Source organism: Podarcis pityusensis (genome assembly GCF_964106645.2).
Source record: "Podarcis pityusensis genome assembly, chromosome: 5".
Lineage (NCBI taxonomy): Eukaryota > Metazoa > Chordata > Lepidosauria > Squamata > Lacertidae > Podarcis > Podarcis pityusensis.
The window spans coordinates 63,240,540-63,260,806 of NC_138032.1; the positions used below are offsets into that span (position 1 = coordinate 63,240,540).

Here is a 20,267-nt window from a genome sequence, read left to right on the forward strand (position 1 = left end):
AGATCCCAGGTGTATGGATCCGTGTCTGACGCCCCCGCCAGCCCCGGAAGGCCCGGGTGCAAGGAGGAGCAGGAGGTGAAAGGTCCTCGCGGCTCAGTTAGCACCCAGCCAGGAGATAAGTGGGGAGGAACGAGCCTAGCTTAGCCTCAAGACATCCGCAGCTTCTTCCCAAATTGGAAGGAGGAGCCGGCAGTTTCAAACAATGATCTGTCGGATTAAAGGCAGGCGAGCGAACGGAAGAATTAATGGGCAGAGAAGAAGTTGCAGGAGAGCGAGAGAGGAAACGATCAGGGAGACAGCGAGAGCTGTTCGACAGTGGAACAGACTCCCACTAGAGGTGGTGGATTCTCCTTCCTTGGAGGTTTTTAAGCAGATGTCGGCTGGCCACACCTGTCATGGATGATCTAGCTGAGATTCTTGCATTGCAGCTCGGCCGTTCTATGATTCTGAATTGTTCCCCCATATTGCACGAAGGTCAGTGTGTTAGCCTATGAAGTGTGGAGCCCTGAATTCAAATCCTCACACACTCATGAAGTGTCTTCCGGTCACCACCTATAGGCTTGATCTACCTCACTGGGTGCGTGTTTGTGGGGATAAGATTCGGGAGGGAGGAGACCACCTTGAACTCCTCGGAGAAAATATGGGATGGAAAAACCCCATAAGCAGCCAACAACTCAAACGCTGTTTAGTGGGAGAGTAGGAAAAACTCTTTTAAACAAAATCATCCGCAAGAAAGAGAGAAGGAACAAGGGCCCGTTGGAGAACGGAGTCTATTATTCGCCCAACCGGGCTCAGCCCCGGAACCTGTTCTGCAATATTTGGGATGAGCTGTGAAAAGAGCGGGAAGGTAAGCGTTCCCCTGCGCGACTGCAGAGCGCCTTTCCCGCGTTGCTGCGGTAATCGGAGTAAACTGCTTTAGAGGATGAAGCGGCTTCCAAGGCAAGAAAATATGTCTCGGACACATATTTCCCCTCCCCCCTCGAGGTTGTTACAGAAGAGGTGCAAAAGAAGGGACCCCCCCCCCCCGGGGAAGGTTTGGTTCCCAAACCGTGCTGGCAAAATCCAGCTGGAATTTTGTGCACCTTTACTTAGGAGTCCCATTGAACTCAGCTAGAATTACTCCCAGGTCAAAATGCATCCATTCTGACTGTTCAGGTGACAGGTGGCGTTGAACCAACCACTATGAGCACACAGGATCCGGGCAAAGCTTGTGCTTGGTGGTAGAAAGAAGGCAGAGGAGGCGGAGGGAAGCCCTTCAAAAAGGCTGCCGCGGGCAGGATCCAGCCAGCTAGATCATCCAAGCGGGGGAAGGGCTTTCTTGGTGACTATGGTCCCAGTTGCCCTGAGAGCATTGACAAATTCCCCCTGTGTAGTTCTGGGCTGCTTCATCACCATTCTCATGATCATTGCAACTCCACAAGATGAGATCTTGCATGGAGCCCCAGACCAAGGGAGGTTGACAGTTATTTTGTGTTTATTCCATTTGCGAATTATTGCACCAACTGTTGTCACCTTCTCACCCAGCTGCCTGGCAATAGTCTTGTAGCCCAGTCCAGCCTTGTGCAGGTCTACAATCTTGTCCCTGACATCCTTGGACAGCTCTTTGCTCTTGGTCATACTTTGGAATCTGCTGGATTGATTGCTTCTGTCGACAGGTGTCTTTTGTACAGGTACTGTAACGAACTGGGATGACAGGTAAGACCTCTCCTTTACAGCAGGTGCTTCTAATCTCAGCTCCTTACATACAGTGAAGATACCAGGTAGCCTGACATCTGGCTGGTTGATAGGGGATCAAATACTCCTTTCACTCATTATAATGCACATCAATCTCTGACTTGTGACTTCTGGGTTTCCCCCCTCTTGTTATTCTGTCTCTCACAGCTACAATAAACCTACCATTAAAATTATGGACTGGTCATTTCTTCATCAGAGGGCAAACGGGCAAATTTAGCAGGGGATCAAGTACTTTCCCCCCTCACTGTCCCTCTTGCTGTCAAGAACCACTTAGGAGCGCAGCTGGGGCCTCGGGCTGATCCTCTGGGCAACCCCCCACCCCCCCTTTCCCTTGTGGATTCGCTCTGCGGCCGCTCCATCGGCTGCTGTGGATTGGCACCGTGGGGTTGGAGAAGGGGAGGGGGCAGGATTGGCCACAGGCGGTGGGCGTGGCTTCTCCGCTTGCCCAGCGCCCTCATTGGCTAGCCGGCGGCCTGACATGAGGCGGACCCGCCCCCTCCAATTGAAACCTGCTGCCCGGAGGGAAGACTCAGAGCAAACTTCCCAGCGCCTGGGGCAGCAGGGCTGGCAGGAGACCGAGGTGCCAGGATCGCGACCATGCAGTACCAGCCGCCTGCCCTGTACGCGCCCACCCCGCTGCTGCAGCCCGTGCACCCCACGCCCTTCTACATCGAGGACATCCTGGGCAGGGGCGCCCCGACGGGGCTCCCCCACCCCGCGCAGCCGCCACCGCCGCCTCCTCCGCCCACGCTGCCGTCCCCCAACTCGTCCTTCACCAGCCTGGTGGCGGGGGCCTCCTACCGGACCCCGATCTACGAGCCCACCCCGATCCACCCGGCCTTCTCGCACCACCTGGCCGCTGCCGCCACCTACGGGGCGGGCCCCTACGGCGCGCCCGCCGGAGCCCCGCTCTACCCGTTCCCCCGCGCCGTCAGCGACTACGCGCACGCCCTCATCCGCCACGACCCCCTGGGTAAGCGGCGCGGGCCGAGGGAAGGGGGGGTGCAGGGAGGGGGCGCTCGCAACCCCGGGGGCCTTTCCATACTGGTTGCGCTGCTAGATCCGTTGGCTCCTGGTCAAGAAGGATGGGATTGATAGACCAATTAAGGGGCGGGGGGGGGGAGAGGATTGGGGAAGGTATGGAGTCCTCTCCCCAACCCCTAACCTCGTGGTCCCCTTACCCCGCGGTCAGTTGACCCACTTACCACGCGCCTTAAGCCGGCGCTCCCAGAAATCCAGAGGAATGATTGAGATCGTGGTGAGGGCAGCGGGCTTCCGAGTTGGAAACTTTCTTGGTTGTCAAAGAAGGATCAAGCTAAGTTTTTTAAATATATATATATATATTTAAATTAAAATAACCGAGGAACTAGCCAGTGACTATTGGACCCCAAACGTTTCTGAGCAGGTTGGGCAGTATAGAAGTTGCATTGAAGGGTGCAGATGATTCTGGAGGAAAAGGAAAAATCAGCTCCTCCTGGGCCTTAGGCCTCCCGAGAGGAATCGAGCGCCTCCACGGCAAATGTGACAAGACTAGCTCAACTTCTTCCGTGGCCTTTGGAGGGCCTTTGAAATCGGTGCGTGTGCTTGTGTTTTTGCGGCACCAGCTTTCGTGGGCCAGAGAACCCAGGAAAGTGGACGAAACATGAAGCCCCAGCTGGCCTCTTGCTTTTGCACGAAGCGTGCAAGCCTGTGCATGTTGACTCATAGTCATAGTTTCTGCTGGGGGCTCCGAGGACTTTGCAGCCTTGATCTCTAAGGGGTCATCGTCGTGCTAAACCTTTTGGGGTTGTTGTTTTTTGCTGCAACTGATTAACGAGGCTGCAAGGGAGAAACTATGGTTTGTGGCGGGGCAGTGAAAGAGCGAGCTTAGGCGCCCCACCGCCGCAGCCGGGACTGGGTGGCGCTCAGCTGCGGCAGCAGCCAGCCTCGCGCAGGGTGTGTCCGCGCTGTTCTCCTCCACGATCCGACCTGCAGTGCAGGAGGATTTGCTGGGAATTAAGTACGTGCGTTTAAAAACGTCGGATCTTGTCACTCCTCCTTCGCCAAGGCGTGCTTACTCGGAAGTCAGCTCCGCGGCGTCGGATGGGCCTTAGGACGAGGGAGCGCGCAGGCCGAACGCTTCTTCTTTCTTTTGGGCACCGATTCGACTCAAAAGCATTTCTCTAGGTTTTAATTCGGATCGGAGGCTGGGGTGTGCGCCGGTAGTCCGCTGCGATCTCTCGCGCGCTGGTGGACTTGCTAGCTTCGGAGCCGCGGGATTCGACGTCCAGTTGCAACAGGCGCAGGGTCCTCCGGGCTTTCAGTCTTGCTCCAGATTCATTTCTTGCTGAAATGAATGGAACTGACTTACCTTAATCATGGCCAATTTAAGTGCCATCGACTTCAAAAAACCTTTCCTCCAAGCAGGGATCCAGCCTAACGGGTTGAAGTTCAGGTGGTTTGCAAAAGCGGAGTCACTCCGGAGGCGAAACGGATTTACGATTTCTCGATTATTTGTCTATATTTGCGCTTGTTTCTCTTTCGAACCGGAAGAGGGGAGGCTGTGCCCCATATGGTGTAAAACTGAAGCTTGCGAGGGCCCCGATTCTCTCTCCCTCCCCCCCCTTCCCGCCCCCCAGTCACCGCAGGCCGCCAGCAGACCTTGCAACGTCTAAGATTTGCAGGATTGGCTCGAGTTCGTGCTGTCTGAGAGCGGGTTGGCTGACCCTTTCCGTTCATACAGGATATCTTGAGCTCTTGATAGGAGTAAATCTGGGTTCAGAAGCTGTTAAGTGTTTTCCTGGCCGCCCGGAGCTGGCTCTTCCCCGGGAGTCGTGCACACTGCTGATTATTTTATCGACATCCTCAATACAGACAAATTCAGGAAACACTCGGCTTCTGATAGCCCGGATCCGTTTTTCTGATATTGTTCATTTCCTCTGTGTGGGATGGGGCTTTATGACAGCTAAAATAACTCGTTGCTTCCTTAAAAAAAATCAGCACATGCAGAAAAAAGAAGCCTGTTTTCACCAGAATTACTAAGGCCTGACGCAAACGAAATTTTGAATAACAATGTTTTTTGCATTTTTCAAAGGCTTCGGCCAGACAGAAACACAAACACCGACCGACAGGCTGAGGGGATGTGGGGCCCTTTGAAACTCGGGCGCCCGCTCTCCTTATTATGGCGTAGGATAAACTCCTGATGCGGGGCCTGTTTACTTGAAAGTAAGCCTTCTGTCTCCTAAGGGGGCTTTCTGCCAAGTGGATCGGCGTAGGAGGGCAGCCGCCTTCTGAAACGATGTGTTTCATGACCTTACTAGCCTGCGTACTTTTCAGCCACATAGATTCCCCTCCCAAATCCCGGGAACTCTAGTTTGTTTGCCCCCGAGCTACAATTCCCAGCACCCTTAAGCTACGGTTCCCAGGATTCTTTGGGGGAAAGTAATGTGCTTTAAATGCGCTTTAGATGTATATTGTGCGCACAGCCCAAAAGGTTATGGATAAACTTCCCACCTCCCGTTTCCACTGCAATCCTAAACTTCACAGTAGCAAAGGTAGATTACACTGATTTCCGTAAACGTCGTTAGGATCGCGTTAGACATGAATTATATATATAAATATAAATATATTTAAGGGAAACCCCACCGGGTTAGTCAGTGTGAGCTCTGATTTCCGAGTGGATTATAGACATCCGAGTGGATTACAGGCATCCGAGTGGATTACAGACATAAAACTTCTTTCCGAGTGATCATGCATAGGATTGGTCTGTTATTGTTTCCTGGCTGCGATTTTATGCAGCCGATAAATCCCACAGAAGCCATGCACGTGAAACAGCACCGTAGTAATGGAACAAGCAGCCTACTTCGCAGGGTTACTTGTGAGGGTGGCCATAGATTGCAAGAGCACCCAACATGGTGCCCGCCAGATTTTTTAGGACTATAACTCCCATCGTTCTAGACCATGCTGGGTGGGGCTAATGGGAGTTGTAGTCCTTAACATCCGGGAGGATATCAGTTTGGCTGCCCTTGATGGACCGAAGCTGGTTATGGGGACGCTGGGGGCGAGCAACGAGCCAAGGCGAGATCCTGCTTCTCGGAAGCCTGACTGCTGCTGAGGAGGAAACGGTTGTTCTATCTTTCTTATCGAGCAAAATTTATACACCGCTTAGTAGAACGAAAGACCTCTGCGCGGTGTACAAGTCTAAAATATACCTTTAAAATGCTAATTTAAAATGAAATGAAATGTTATATTTTTTAAAAATACAAATACAAATCGGAATTTTTTTTAAAAAACCTTATGCCTACTAAAATCACACGCCCGAGCAGGCTTGCTGGAACAACAAAAAAAAAAAGTTTTTAGCAGGCGCTGAAAACAGCGAAGGAGCCTGCCTGCTTTCAATCGGCAGGGAGTTCCACAGCGTACGCTCTGCCGATGGATAATTATGCGGCACTTGTAAAGGCCCCAGATCCGCAGGTCTAGGTGGAACTTTCTTTGGTCTGATTCAACAGGGCCAGTAGTGCGCTCTTAATTTCGTGGAAAAACTTTAAAAGCGTCAGTATCAAATAGTCTTCTTGCGGCAACACTGGAATGGCGAGCCCACCTCAGAAAATAATGATTTCCCGTTATACAAACGGGGAAACTGCTGTTTTTGAAGGCCCACGCTTTCTCTCTATATGCACACACAAACTTTTTTTGTATTATTTGATATGATGCAGAACATACCAATTACCGGTAATTAAATGTAGCAATTAATTGCTACAATTTTTATCCTGCTTCCCCCCACCCTCGGCAGAGATAAGGTTCTCTCTATTTTATCCTTAACAACCCTGTAAGGTAGGTTAGGCTGAGAGACTCGGGCAGGGTCACTCACCCGGTGAGCTTTATGGCTAATTTGAACCCTGGTCACCAGGGTTCTAGTCCAGTGCTCTAACCACTGCACCACCCTACCATAGTAAAAAACAAACAAAACCGTTTGCGTGGAGACGAAAACAAATCCATGTGTTTCAACGTGGGTTTTGCCCCCAAGCTCTCTTGGCAGCAGACGCTAAACTAAAGGCTCTTCTCTGTTTCCTCTTACACAGTTCTTGTCCTCCACTTCCTTGAGGAAGCAGCCCTAAATCACGTGGAAGACTAGGCTGCAGTCCTGCACACGCTTCCTTGGGAGTAAGTCCCGTGAACTCCGAAGAACTTAATTTCTGAGTAGACCCTGTGCAGAATTGCACTGCCTAAAACCCCGGTTTTAAAAAATCCTTTAAGGGATAGGGTGTTGTGCACCAGAATCGAAGTCACCTCGAATTTAATCCAGAGGAAACTGAACGGAGGTGCCTTCATTAAGATTTGGGGACAGGGCATGCCACGGACTCAGTGGGTGGAGTTCCGCGTGCTTCCACTTAAACTGGTTTACATCTCGTTCAACAAACCAAAGTACTTGGGTTTTTGCGTGATACCATATTTTTAATAATTCGTCTCACCTTCCCACTCAAACCAACCAACCAGTTAATGGAAGTCTATAGGTTCGTTGCACGGATGGCCTATATATAAAACCCAAGAGGGGGGCAGGGAGGGGCAGCTGATCCCCCTAAATCAATAAAAATACATAGCTACTGAGGTTCTGCCCCCCCAACAAAAGGCCTGCCGTCCCCTAGCAAAAACCTTGGCTACGCCCATGATAATACACACGACTTTGCACGTTGAAAACGTTGTATAATAGCTAGGAATTATTATTCTTGTTATTTCGATCTCCATTGTTTGAAAAGGAATCCCGCTGGTTCTGTGTTTATCGCGTTATTTTTGCGGAACTTAAACCTGAAAATGAGATCCAGGTTAATGAGTTTAGGATCGGGAGGCAAATCTGCTCATTCAAGGTTTCAGCCTTGTAGCTCCTTTAGATGGAGGGAAAGCCCGCCAGCTAAAATGAAATTTACATCTGACTAAGCGTGCCCGTCTAGCTTTTGCGTGGTTGGGCATTTCCAGCGATTTCCAGAGAATCTGCCGTCGCGTCAGGTGCCTCGGGATCCCTTGACACCGAAAACGGCCTCTTCCTACCGCCGAGCTCGTGAGAACGCCGTTCAAGCGCGTGTTCATTCCTGCCTAGACGAATCGGGCTTGGTAGTTAAAGACCTGGGGCTCCGTTAAAACAATAAGGACTCCCCGTCCTTGCAGGGCAAACTTATGACGTGCTCTAGTGCTTAAGGCCTGTGGGGCCTCCTCCTCGGACTAAGCGCGTGCACATCAGGATTTGTGGCACCAAGTCTAAACGCAAGCAAGCGCGCTCCATGGATTCAAAGCATATTCCACTCTCCCTTTCCCTCCCAGTGTACAAGCACCGCTTTAAAAATGATCTTATTACTTACCTTGAATTTATTTAGGAGTCGCACACACTTAAGGGCTCCAAGCTACTTAAAACCATTTTTATGAGCATAAGCATCAGTTTTGTAAAATCTAGATACGGAGACAGATGATATAGATATAACGATTCCTTTAAAAATCCACAAAGCAATCCACAATGAAAGCAGCAAAATGCTTTGAACAAGCAGCTAGAATGTTGACTTCTCCCTCCCAAAAAAAACACCCACATTTAAGTGTCCGGCTTAAACAACGTTTGCACTGGCAGTGCAATTCTCTAACACGTTTATGCAACGCCAGTTGGGGCTTATTCCCACATTCGCGTGCAGTGGATTGCAGCTTTGCCTGTTTAGTAGGCGCCCAGGAGGATTGTGCTGTTGATCTGGAATACCTACGGGACCGTCCTTCAGTCCTCTTGTGGGCGAAAACTAGGAGGAATGAATTATTATTATACACTACATTTGTTAATTAGGCTTATCCATCTGCCCTGGTATCTGTGCTACCTATTGCTGTTCCTTGCGAATGGTTCCCAGACCCCCAGTTGGGTGTTGATACGATTATGTGCCGAGCACATGATCACCAAATCTGTTTCTGTAAAACAGGCATGGCCAAACTTGGCCCTCCAGATGTTTTGGGACTACAACTCCCATCACCCCTAGCTAACAGGACCAGTGGTCAGGAATGATGCGAATTGTAGTCCCAAAACATCTGGAGGGCCAAGTTTGGCCATGCCTGCTGTAAAAGATGTTTGAATATACAGTACATTCAAACTGTGATTGTCACGGACTGTAATGTTCGCATCTCATTGCCATTCAGCTCCCACCTTACAATTTTTCCCTTTATGATGCTGACTGCATGCATCTGAGGAAGTGGGTTTAAATCCACGGATAACGATAATAAACTCGTTATTCTTCAAGTTGCTTCAGGAACCTTTTTTTTTAAAAAAAATGCAATCGATGAAAGAGTAGGATAAAGCAGTAGCTTGTTAATAAAATAAAATAATAAAATAAAATAAACACCGAGAAAAAGACCATCACGATGATGCCAATTTTCTAAGCGTGTGAACAGAATTTTTTCTTCAGGTATAGAACTCCTGAGTTTTAGTCAGCAATATCCGGAGCGCGAAAAGTTCCCTTCACCTGGATTAAGAAACAAAGTGCGCACGAGGTATAATTAAGTGTCCGAAATGTCACAAGAAGTGCAGATCGTTTCAGATGACTTTCGAAGGGGTTTAGATGCGCCCATCCTAGCTGCGATCTACAATAAAATTAAAAAGCCAATATGGTGTAGTAGGGGTTAGAGCGTTGCACTAGGACCTTGGGAGACCAGCGGGCCAATCCATACTCAGCCACTGTAGCTCATTGGGTAACCTTGGGCCACCCACAGCCTATCAGCCTAACCTACCCCACAGGGTTGTTGTGAGGATCAGAACGGGGATGGGGCAAACAGAACGTGTGCACCGCCTTGAGTCCCTGGGAAGAAAGGCGGGTGCGCCCGTGCAATAATAACACATCGAATTAATCAACTAAAAATGGTGTTTACTAACCAATGGCGGACAGCTATTGGACGCGGTCGCTAAGTGGAAACTTCGCGTTCGGAAGTCTCCGAGACCTCTCTGCTAGGGACGGAGCAGTGAGGAAAGCCCCGGGGGTTTCAAGGCTTCCAGGCTGGCTGGCGAGGGGTGGGCGCGCCGCCTCCGGGTCTGCGCTGCGCTGGCCGCGCTCAGCTTGCGGGGAGCCTTGATTTGCCTTGGGAGGCGGCTTCCTTGGGCGCGAGAGAGCCGAGAGGAAGCCTTGGGTGTTTCTTCTTCTGAGCAAGAGAGACCAACAGGAAACACATTGGCGGAAATGTTGCCATCAGCCCATTGCGGAGAGCGGCTTAAACTGCCCTCTGGCTGATGTGACAAATCGGGGGAGGCTCGAGCGGAAAGTGAAGCCGCGAGGAACCCCAGGCGGCTCCGGGCGCAGCACCGACCTCACAACCGCGGATTAGCCGCCCCGGATTAGTGACTCCGGTTTGGAATCTTGTGACTCACTTTGCCCGCCCCCAGCTTTCAGTTAAGGACCCACGTCAACCTCAGAGGGCTATTTGAATCCCAAAAGGCATGGCAAGCGATTTCAGGATACTTTTGTTGTGAGTGTATGTAGGAGCTATATACCTTTAAAGCACATGCAAACACATAAACTCACTCCGACCGGAATTTTGGGAAGCGAAAGGTGCTAGGAATTGTAGCTGGGGTGGGTACTACAGTTCCCGTGATTATTTTTTGGGGGTGGTGGTAATGTGATTTGAATGCATTTTACAGGTACAGTGTATAGGAAGCCTGCGTTTGTATGTGCGTACACATATATGTATGTACAAACACATACAAGTGTATGAGTGTGTGCATGTGAAGCGATGTACAGGTGTATATTTTTCATTCCCTGCTACAGTAACACCTGAATCAATCTAGAAAATGTTGGTCCAGGTATGTCACCGTAACAGGGAATGAAACACAGAAGGTGTTTTCTTCTTCTTCTGATAATAAGTGATGACTTTTGTTTCTTAACATGTCAGCTGTTTTGAACTTCCTTCAATGTCTCCAAAAGGCACTGTATTGCAGTATCGTCTCCTAGACCGGCGATTTATTAATTGCTGATGGAAAATATTTTCATTCAGCAGGAATTCCGAAGGAACTCAGTGGTGGCTCATTCCCCTTTTAAGTTTCTTAATTAATTGATCAATTAGATTGATCAATTGACGGTGCGATCCTGGACATTTTCACTCAGCAGAAAGTCCGGCTGTACTCAATGGGGCTGACTCCGATTTAAGTTTGTTTTTGGATAGTGGTAGCACCGCAAAAGTATTTCATCGTTAGGGAGTCAACTAAACACTGGCTGCGTCGTAAAAGGCAGGTCCTAATCATAGGTTGGAGGATTACTTTGGGGTAATTCATGCCAGTGTGATTAGGCTGGGTGCAGGAAAAGAGGTGTTTGAGCTGTCCGAATCGGAAAACGCCGCCCTTTCCTCGATATGTCCCGGGCTTCAGTCCAAGTGACCGGGACCATGGATCTAGAAAGCGGGGAGAAACACCCAGGCAAGGCAGGATCCCTTTTTATTTTATCTGGGTCGGGATCGCTGGAAGGGAATACAGTCCTTGGAACAGGAAAGAGTCGGCTGGGTCTCCAGCGGCTTCTCCTTGCGTCGGCCTGCGCTGCTCGTGTAAACACCGGGCGAGCGGACCCAGAAATCGGAGTGGCGCCCGAATGAAGTGAGCGGTTAAAGTATGGGAACGTGGCTCTCTCTTTAAGCAAAAGTGAACGAACGACGTTGGTGTGAAAGGAAGGACGAAAAGTGGGACCCATTTGCTAACACCGGTGTATTTATTAGCCTTTGCGAAGAAATGATCCATTCTGCATCTGCTGGGAACTCGGCCCCATTGAGCTCAACGGAGTTCAATAGGCATTGCAGCATCAGCCCCCTCTTAAGCGTCTGTTTACGGATCTTGCTCATTCATTCATTTCAACGGTTGATAGACCGCTTCACACCGTAGTGTCGAAGAGGCGCACGTTGAAGTTACAAAAAAAGAGAAAGGCTAAAAAGTTGTGGCATGTGTTGTCTGCGGGCACCTTCTTGGGAGAATTCATTCGATGTATGCCTTTTGCACGGATTTCTAAAATAATGAAATAGAATAAGAGTGAATTAAATGTGGCTCAGGTTTTTCGCACTTTCCCTTCACCTGCCTATGCATCAAAAAGGCATTTCAGTACAAGTTAGCTCCATGGGAATTTATTTCTTAGTATTTTCAGATTCTGGTTTTATGGAGTAGCCCTCCTGGCTCAACTCTCTGTCTCTTTAGTCCGGCAATGCACATTACTTGTCAAAATATGGTGAGCTAGCCCTGCTGCGCTTAGGGTGCCCTTCTGCGCATTCTGCTGAACCCGCCTCTGGACTTCTGTTCCAAAGTCCTGAGCAGAAAGGGCACTACGGTTTTGCGGGCGGCGGTGGTGGGAGAGAGCTGGACATTATTCCAGATTAAATATCCCTGGAGTTGAACCAGTTGAGCGTTCTATGGAGTGAAGTGAACGTTCCATCCGGTGAACTGAACGTTCTATGGGGTAAATTGAACGTTCCATGGGCTTGAATCAAGTAGAGGGAAATTCGGATTAAATCAGACTTCGCCACCGAGGGCGCCCTCCAGATGTCCCGGACTACAGGTAGGAATTGTAGCTGGAGGGCATCGATTTCGGCGAAGAAGGGATTGCGATCTTGGCATAAATGGGGATGTGGAAAGCTTTGCCCCTGGACACTCCAGCGGTATTAACAGCGCCACCGTCTCTCCGTCTCCCGCAGGCAAGCCGCTGCTGTGGAGCCCCTTCATGCAGAGGCCGCTGCACAAGCGGAAAGGGGGCCAGGTGCGCTTCTCCAACGACCAGACCATCGAGCTAGAGAAGAAGTTCGAGACGCAGAAGTACCTCTCTCCGCCCGAGAGGAAGCGCCTGGCCAAGATGCTGCAGCTGAGCGAGAGGCAGGTGAGGCGACGCGAGGGAGGCAATTGAGGGTGACCCTTCCGAGACGGAATCCGACTAAATTTCAGTCACTTTCCCTTCACCTCCTTAGTGATCGTGCCCGACCGGTGCAATCACCTGGGTTCGGTTGATATATTATATTATAGTGACATACCTTGGTTTTTAGGAACAGGTTCCTGGCCACCTTACATTGGCAGCTAACGATTAACTGGTTCGAATTAGGCTAAATTCCTCTCTCACCACCAAAGGAACCCGCACAAGCAACGCTGACACAAAACCCCACATACTGTATATTAAATAAAATAGAAACATCACCACCCGACCCCACCCCCACTCATCTTCCCCCCCTCCACCTCTTTCCCCCTATTCTTCCTAATGTCTCAACAAATGAAACCGATTTTTTTTTAGTGTTACGTGGAAAAAAATACGAGAGACATTGCACATACCTTTGCAAATCTTTAATAAAAATACATTAAAAAGAAAAGAATTAGGCTAAATTCCAAGAAATGTCTCCCCCTTTTTTTTTAACCTGATATCACAATAAAGGAAGATCCGGAGCAATTTCTTGAAGTAGGGAGTAGACTATACGCCCAGTATGCAGCCTGGCCTCTCCGAATTTCTCTCGGAAGCAAGAGTAGAAACACATACCTATTTGGAAACAATATTCAATGATTTCAGCGAGGCTTACTCTCATGCAAGTGTGCATAGGTTTCTTATTATGCTCTTCCTCTCAACAGGAGCCCATGGCACAGGACTGCATGCAGTCTCAAGTCCCACTGTGAAGGGGTGGAATTAAAGCTGTAACCCTGTATAAACTTTATTGGAAATAAGCTCTCTAGTCAACTCTGTGGGTCCCACTTCTTGAGTAGGCATGATTGCCATTGCATTGTGGGTCTATTGAGGACTCTAGTCTTTTCATCCGTCTCTCTTTAATATTTCCTTTTCTCTCTCTTTGCTGTTGTTGGATTGCTTAGGTTAAAACTTGGTTTCAGAATCGTCGGGCTAAATGGCGGCGTCTAAAGCAGGTAAGAGAGATGCTCCTATTCCTATAAGAAATCATCTCCTCATTTTACACACACACACAGAGTGCTGAGGAGGCTGTTTACCCTCTTCAGCTATTATTATTATTATTATTATTATTATTATTATTATTAATATTTATTTGTACCCCACCCATCTAACTGGGTTGCCCCAGCCACTCTGGGTGACTACTCCTAAGATGACGAGCAGTCCTGTTGGGATCTCTGAGTTGCTGTTTAGCATGAATCTTATTCCTCCCCCTGCCGCACCCCAAAATTGGCTCAGCTTTCTGTCTTTGCAATGGGTGCCAATTATGTTACTTATTTTGGGAGCCCTAGAAAAAGACATGGCCACATTAAAAGGAAAAGGAGCTGCTCTGAGTCATCAGAAGAGCCCTACTGGATCAGGCCAGTGGTCCCCCTATTCCAGTATCCTCTTCTCATATGGAAAGCACACAAGTAGGATCTGAGTGCAACAGCTCTCTGGAGATTGAGAGGGATAGAGAACTTAGTCCTGTGTTGTCCCTGACTAACTGTTCATCTGGCTTGACCCATGAATTGAACGTGTTAGGAAAACGATTGTGACCCTCCAGTCATTTATTTCTGAGCACCCCCAGTGAAACAGGCAGAACTCCTTCACCATCATAGGATCACACCAGTGATGCAGCCCAAGTCAATGGGCGCATTGCTTTCTTGGGGTTCAGTATGCATAAGCATCATTTCCCACTGACAAACCCAGCGGGGCTCTGATTCAGATGACAAAGTAGCCCTTAGAAGTGCTAAGATATAATCACAGAGTTGGAAGGGACCCTGAGGGTCATCTGGTTCAACACCCTGCAATGCTGGAAATAGAACACGCTCCCTGGAGCTGTGAACATAGGTTACAGTGGTACCTCAGGTTACATACGCTTCAGGTTACAGACTCCACTAACTCAGAAATAGTGCTTCAGGTTAAGAACTTTGCTTCCGGGTAAGAATAGAAATCGTGCTCTGGCGATGCGGTGGCAGCAGGAGGCCCTATTAGCTAAAGTGGTGCTTCAGGTTAAGAACAGTTTCAGGTTAAGAGCGGACCTCTGGAATGAATTAAGTACTTAACCCGAGGTACCACTGTATATGCAAAAATGGCAGGCTGCATTCTTTGCTTTAAGGAAGGAAAGAGTAAAAAAAACCCCCAACATCCTCTGAACAAACTCCACAATCTGTTAATGAAAATCAAAAACAATCTCTAATGCAGTACCAAGAAGTTTTGGGCATGGTCAGCCACAATCCAAAACAGACACTATGCAGCCCAATCCTATGCATGTTTACTCAGAAGTAAGCCCCATTGAGATGGATGGAACTTGCTTCCTAGTAAGCAAGTACAGACGCTTCAGGTTACAGATGCTTCAAGTTACAGACTCTGCTAACCCAGAAATAGTACCTTGGGTTAAGAACTTTGCTTCAGGATGAGAACAGAAATCGTGCAGCAGCAGTGCAGCAGCAGCGGGAGGCCCCATTAGCTAAAGTTGTGCTTCAGGTTAAGAACAGTTTCTGGTTAAGAACGGACCTCCAGAACGAATTAAGTTCTTAATCTGAGGTACCACTGTATTCTATAGAATTGCAGCCTAAACCTGTATCCCTTCTGATCATCATGGTTGTAAATTCCACCATGTTCCATGGGGCTTGCGACCAAGTAAGTGGTCCTAGGGTTTTTACTTGATCACACACACACCACCCCCACCTGTACTTGTGAGAAGGAAAATAGTTGTGATTTTAATTGGTTGGTATCTCTGTGAGAAGGGATGCGGGTGGTGCTGTGGGTTAAACCACAGAGCCTAGGGCTTGCCGATCAGAAGGTCGGTGGTTTGAATCCCCGCGATGGAGTGAGCACCCGTTGCTCGGTCCCTGCTCCTGCCAACCTAGCAGTTCGAAAGCACGTTAAAGTGCAAGTAGATAAATAGGTACCACTCCGGTAGGAAGGTAAACGGTGTTTCCGTGCGCTGCTCCGGTTCGCCAGAAGCAGCTTAGTCATGCTGGCCACATGACCTGGAAGCTGTACGCCGGCTCCCTTGGCCAATAAAGCAAGATGAGCGCTGCAACCCCAGAGTTGGTCACGACTGGACCTAATGGTCAGGGGTCCCTTTACCTTTACGTTGTCTCTGTGAGATAGTGGAAGGGTTAAAAATGGTTTTTATAAATAAACACCTCCATCCTTGCCTCCCTTCCCTCCTACTTGACTGCTTCAGTGTTTCCTTCACCTAAGATCCTTCATTGTAAATTTTCTCCCCGACTTTTTCAGGAGAACCCTCAAGCTAGCAAAAAAGAGGAAACTGAAAGTGGGGACAATCACCAGGATCCAAGACAAGAGGACTGTCTGAGTCCCGACCATGATAAGGAGACTTCTCCAGGGAGACCACTGTACACCCCATCACCAGCCTCCCAGGAAGAGCTGGATACTGACATCTCTGATGATTCAGACCAAGAGGTGGACATTGAAGGTGACAAGGGCTATTTCAATAGTCCTCATCAGTAGTCACAGTCCCCTTGAGGACGGACTTTCCCTCTGCTTGCACTTTAAGAGGAGTTGGCTTGACAAAAATGAGGAGGGGAAATATAACTCTAAGTCAGTGTTTTTGTTGAGACAATCACCTGAAAAATGGGGCAGATCTTTTTACTTTGAAATGACAGGAAAGAGCCTGTGCTTGTTGATAGATTTGTACAGTGATCAGTTTTTATATCCTCCTGGGAATATAACTACTACTACATCTTCTTTGAAGACCTTTAACTGGCTGAGAGGAAAAAAAACCACACCAAACAAACTGGATGAAAAGGGCCCTTTTGATTCCCCAAGGAGAATTTCACTTCTAGGATGGAAACTTTGCAAAAAGAGCTTTTGAATGCTGCAGGACTGAAACAAAATGTTTTGAATCTTGGGCCCAGGGGTCCAAAAAGTGGGGAGAGAGTGTAGCAGATACCATCGACATAACCTTACTTTCATCTCCTGAAAACACTGGCGCAGTTAGGTAATTTCAGATGCTGGGCTTGTGGGACTTTCTCCTTAGATTGTATCATGTATTATTTCACTTAACACTTAATTCCAGTGGTCTTACAGGGATACTCTTCAGATGGGAATATGTATCACCTCAAAAGGTGGTAAACCAGCCTTAATGCATTTGAGGGCCCTCTGGCTCATTCAGTGGGGTCACCTTGACCTTTATCCCAAAGTCCTGCCCCACTGACTGAAAACAATGTATAACCAATGTGGCCATCATGATTTTTTTTAAAAAAATGTTTTTATTAAAGATTTTATTGGGTTACAAAAGCATGGACATTGTCTCTATTTTCAGCTCATAAAGTCCTTTCGACATATCAGCTATATTCAATGTGAGACATTAATGCTGTATGCAGTATAAGGTTGGGGAAGAAGAGAGGTGGGGAGAGAGAGCAGGGGGAGGGGGGTAGTAAACTTTCATTCTTTTACATGGTGTATGTGCAAGTTTTTGTGTTGGCGTAATGTGGGTAGGTTCTCTTTCTATTCATTTATTAGTTATTGGCAGTGAGAGAGGTTGTGGGACCAGGGCATGGTTGTTTGCCTTCAGTATACTGCAGTAAGTTTTGTTTGCACGTGTTTTGTTTGTGGGTGGGTGGGTGGGATGTTATTGGTTCAAGTTAGCTATATTGATTTGTATGCTGTTGGTCAGATCAATGTGGGCATTATGTGAAGTGAGTTCTTAGATGATTGGAATATGAGTGCGGGAAGGAACAATGGCATGGGCAGGAAGAGAACTCCCTTATCTTTAAGAAGAATGCTGACAAGCTGGAACATCCGCAGAGGAGGGCAACTAAGAAGATCAAGGGTCTGGAAACCAAGCCTTATGAGGAACAGTTGAAGGAACTAGGTATGTTTAACCTGGAAAAGAGACTGAGAGAAGATACGATAGCCATCTTCAAATATCTCAAGGGCTGTCACATGGAAAAGGGAACAAGCTTGTTTTCTCCTGCTCTGGGGGGTAGGTCTCAAATCAATGCTTCAAGTTCTGACTAAACATCAGGAAGAACTTTCTGACAGTAAGAGCTGTTTGACAGGAAAACAGACTTCCACGAGAGGTGATGAACTTTCCTTCCTTGAAGGTTTATAAGCAGAGGTTGGGTGGCTATCTGTCAAGGAGGATCTAGCTGAGATTCCTGCATTGCGGGTGGCTGGATCGTCCAACTCTACCATTCTATTATTCTAAATTATTCTTCCCTGTTGTGGGATATACACATGTGTATTGTGGAGGCTTGTGGTGAGAGTGTTAGCCTAGGAGTGGGGAGACCTCGGTTCAAACCTCACTCACTCATGAAGCACATGCCACCCACCTGCAAACCTAGTTTATCTCACTGGGTGGGTTTTTGTGGGTATAAGATTTGCAAGGGAGGAGACCATATATGCTGCCCCGAGCTCCTTGGAGAGAAGATGGGGCAAAAAACATAAGCAAAGAACAACTCAAACCCTGTTTAATGGAAGAGTGGGGTAAACTGTTTAAAACAAATAAACTCATCCTCTAGGAGTTAGCTTTATTTATTTCATTTCATAAAAATTATGCACCATTTGATTGTAACTTCCCCTCCTCCCCAAAGATTTGAGATCCAGTTGCTATGGACACATCCCTGTACTTACTCTAAAGGCCAAAAGAGATTACTTTCATGCCCTTGTACCTCAGGTTAAGTACTTAATTCGTTCCGGAGGTCCGTTCTTAACCTGAAACTGTTCTTAACTTGAAGCACCACTTTAGCTAATGGGGCCTCCTGCTGCCGCCGCGCGATTTCTGTTCTCATCCTGAAGCAAAGTTCTTAACCTGAGGTACTATTTCTGGGTTAGTGGAGTCTGTAACCTGAAGCATATGTAACCCGAAGCGTATGTAACCCAAGGCACCACTGTACATCGAAACACACACATATATATTTTGCAAAGAACTTATGTATTAATTAATATTAAATGGGCAGCCTGTCTGATATTCTCAACTGCTGAAGGTTGGATGATCCCAAGGAGGCACAAGTCAGCTAAAGGAAAGCCATTGGTGATCTGTCTTGTTCCTGATCAAGAATTAGAGGGAGTCCCCCATACCAAGACTATCACAGTGCAATCAATTCTAGGCACATCTACTCAGAAGCAAGCCCTTTTGAATAATCTAATTCCGTGCACTTGAGATGCGCTACTGAACTCAGTGGGACATGTCCAAGGAGCCATATCAAGGCTCAAACTGAATTCCCCCCACCACTTTGCCATCTAAAATGAATCAGATGTGTTAGAAAGTCTAGCACAGTGGTAAATTCCCCCGACCCCTTGCTTCATGATGAACTGTTTGCAGTACACGGAACGACTTCCAGACAAGGCAGCTATTTGTAGGCCTACGTGAGTTTCTGCCAGTTCCCGGGAAGGTGATCCTGGAGAGGAAGCAAGCCTGATCTTTCGGAAAACCCCTCAGTTTGCTTTGAGTTTGCAAACAGGATGGCAGGTCATGTTAACAGGCTGGGAAATGACGACCAGGACTGATCCTGAGCATGATTACTGGAAAGTAAGTTCTACTCGTTGGGCACCTGCGTGTCCATACACCTCTCTTCCCAGGGTCCTCAAAATAGAAATGGAGTGGGGAGGGACAGGGAATGGGAGATTGAAAGGAATAGCTGGAATTCTGAACAGGGAATTTTCAGCACTGTAGCAATAGTTGCAATCCCCACTACTATTTGCAAGTGTGGAAATCAGTTACAACAATACTGTAGCACCAGACCATCTGCTGTATATTCCCTTTCATGCAGTCTCTTATTTATCTCACCGACCCCAAGATCTGTACGTTGGTGTGTTATTCTCCATCTTTCTGGACCGTTCTCTGGTTGACGGTTGGCTATTTTGGTTGAATTGGCATGGGTGACCTTTACGGCATGGCTCCCATTTTGTTTTGGAGCTCATTTTATCAGGAGATTCAACTTGAAAACGGTTATCATTTAGCAGGAGAACAAACACGGGAAACGCATTTTTGCAAGCAAAACGTTAATGATTGGAAGAATTGCACCAATTTCAGCATGGCAGTGTGTGATTAATCTTCTGGGTCAGGTACTTATATTTTTAGCCATTAGGTTCGTTGGCCTTTGATAGTCAGAACTCTTTCTAGCCTAATAGGATATTGATTTTGCTGGATAGTGTACTTTGACTCCTTAAACAACACCCACTTTTGAAGACTGTCAACAGTGTCTAACAGTTCAGCTGGACCAAAGTGCCTGGCACAGATTTTGGAGGGGGTGGAGGGAGGGAGGGAGAACAGAGTGGTTTTCATTGAGGCAAGTGACTGGCGTGTGGAAAGGTGCATGATTTCTCAACAGGCATGGCAGTGTTTAAAGTACAAGCATTTTCATCAAAAGGGAGTTTTGAATCAAAACAGCTGTTCACATGAGAGTACAAGTGTTCTCTTTATAGCCCTAAACCAGGTTCTGTTATCAGTTCAGTAGTTTGGCTCTTCACAGATACTCAGGTTATCCTGTCAATAGCGTAAGAAGAGCCTGCTGGATCAGGCCAATAGCCCATCTAGCCTAGCATCACAGTGGCCAACCACTCTTAATAAGGAAGAGTGGGAGGAGGAAGTGTTGGAAGCTGAAGGGTTTAGTGAGCAGGAAGAGCCTATGGCAGAGAGCAGTCTAGAAGCAGAAGCAGGCAAGGAGGGAGGCC

At 47.9% G+C, this 20,267-nt stretch overlaps 1 protein-coding gene across 1 annotated transcript; it reads left to right on the top strand.

Moving 5' to 3' along the window:
• The first annotated feature begins 2,281 nt into the window (after nt 1-2,281).
• Nucleotides 2,282-16,889, top strand: HHEX (hematopoietically expressed homeobox). The gene is made up of 4 exons (XM_081006822.1): nt 2,282-2,707; nt 12,391-12,569; nt 13,541-13,591; nt 15,864-16,889. Exons 1-4 carry the CDS (start codon nt 2,332-2,334, stop codon nt 16,095-16,097), a joined length of 840 nt encoding a protein of 279 aa, XP_080862948.1. The 5' UTR covers nt 2,282-2,331; the 3' UTR covers nt 16,098-16,889.
• Nucleotides 16,890-20,267: the final 3,378 nt, after the last annotated feature.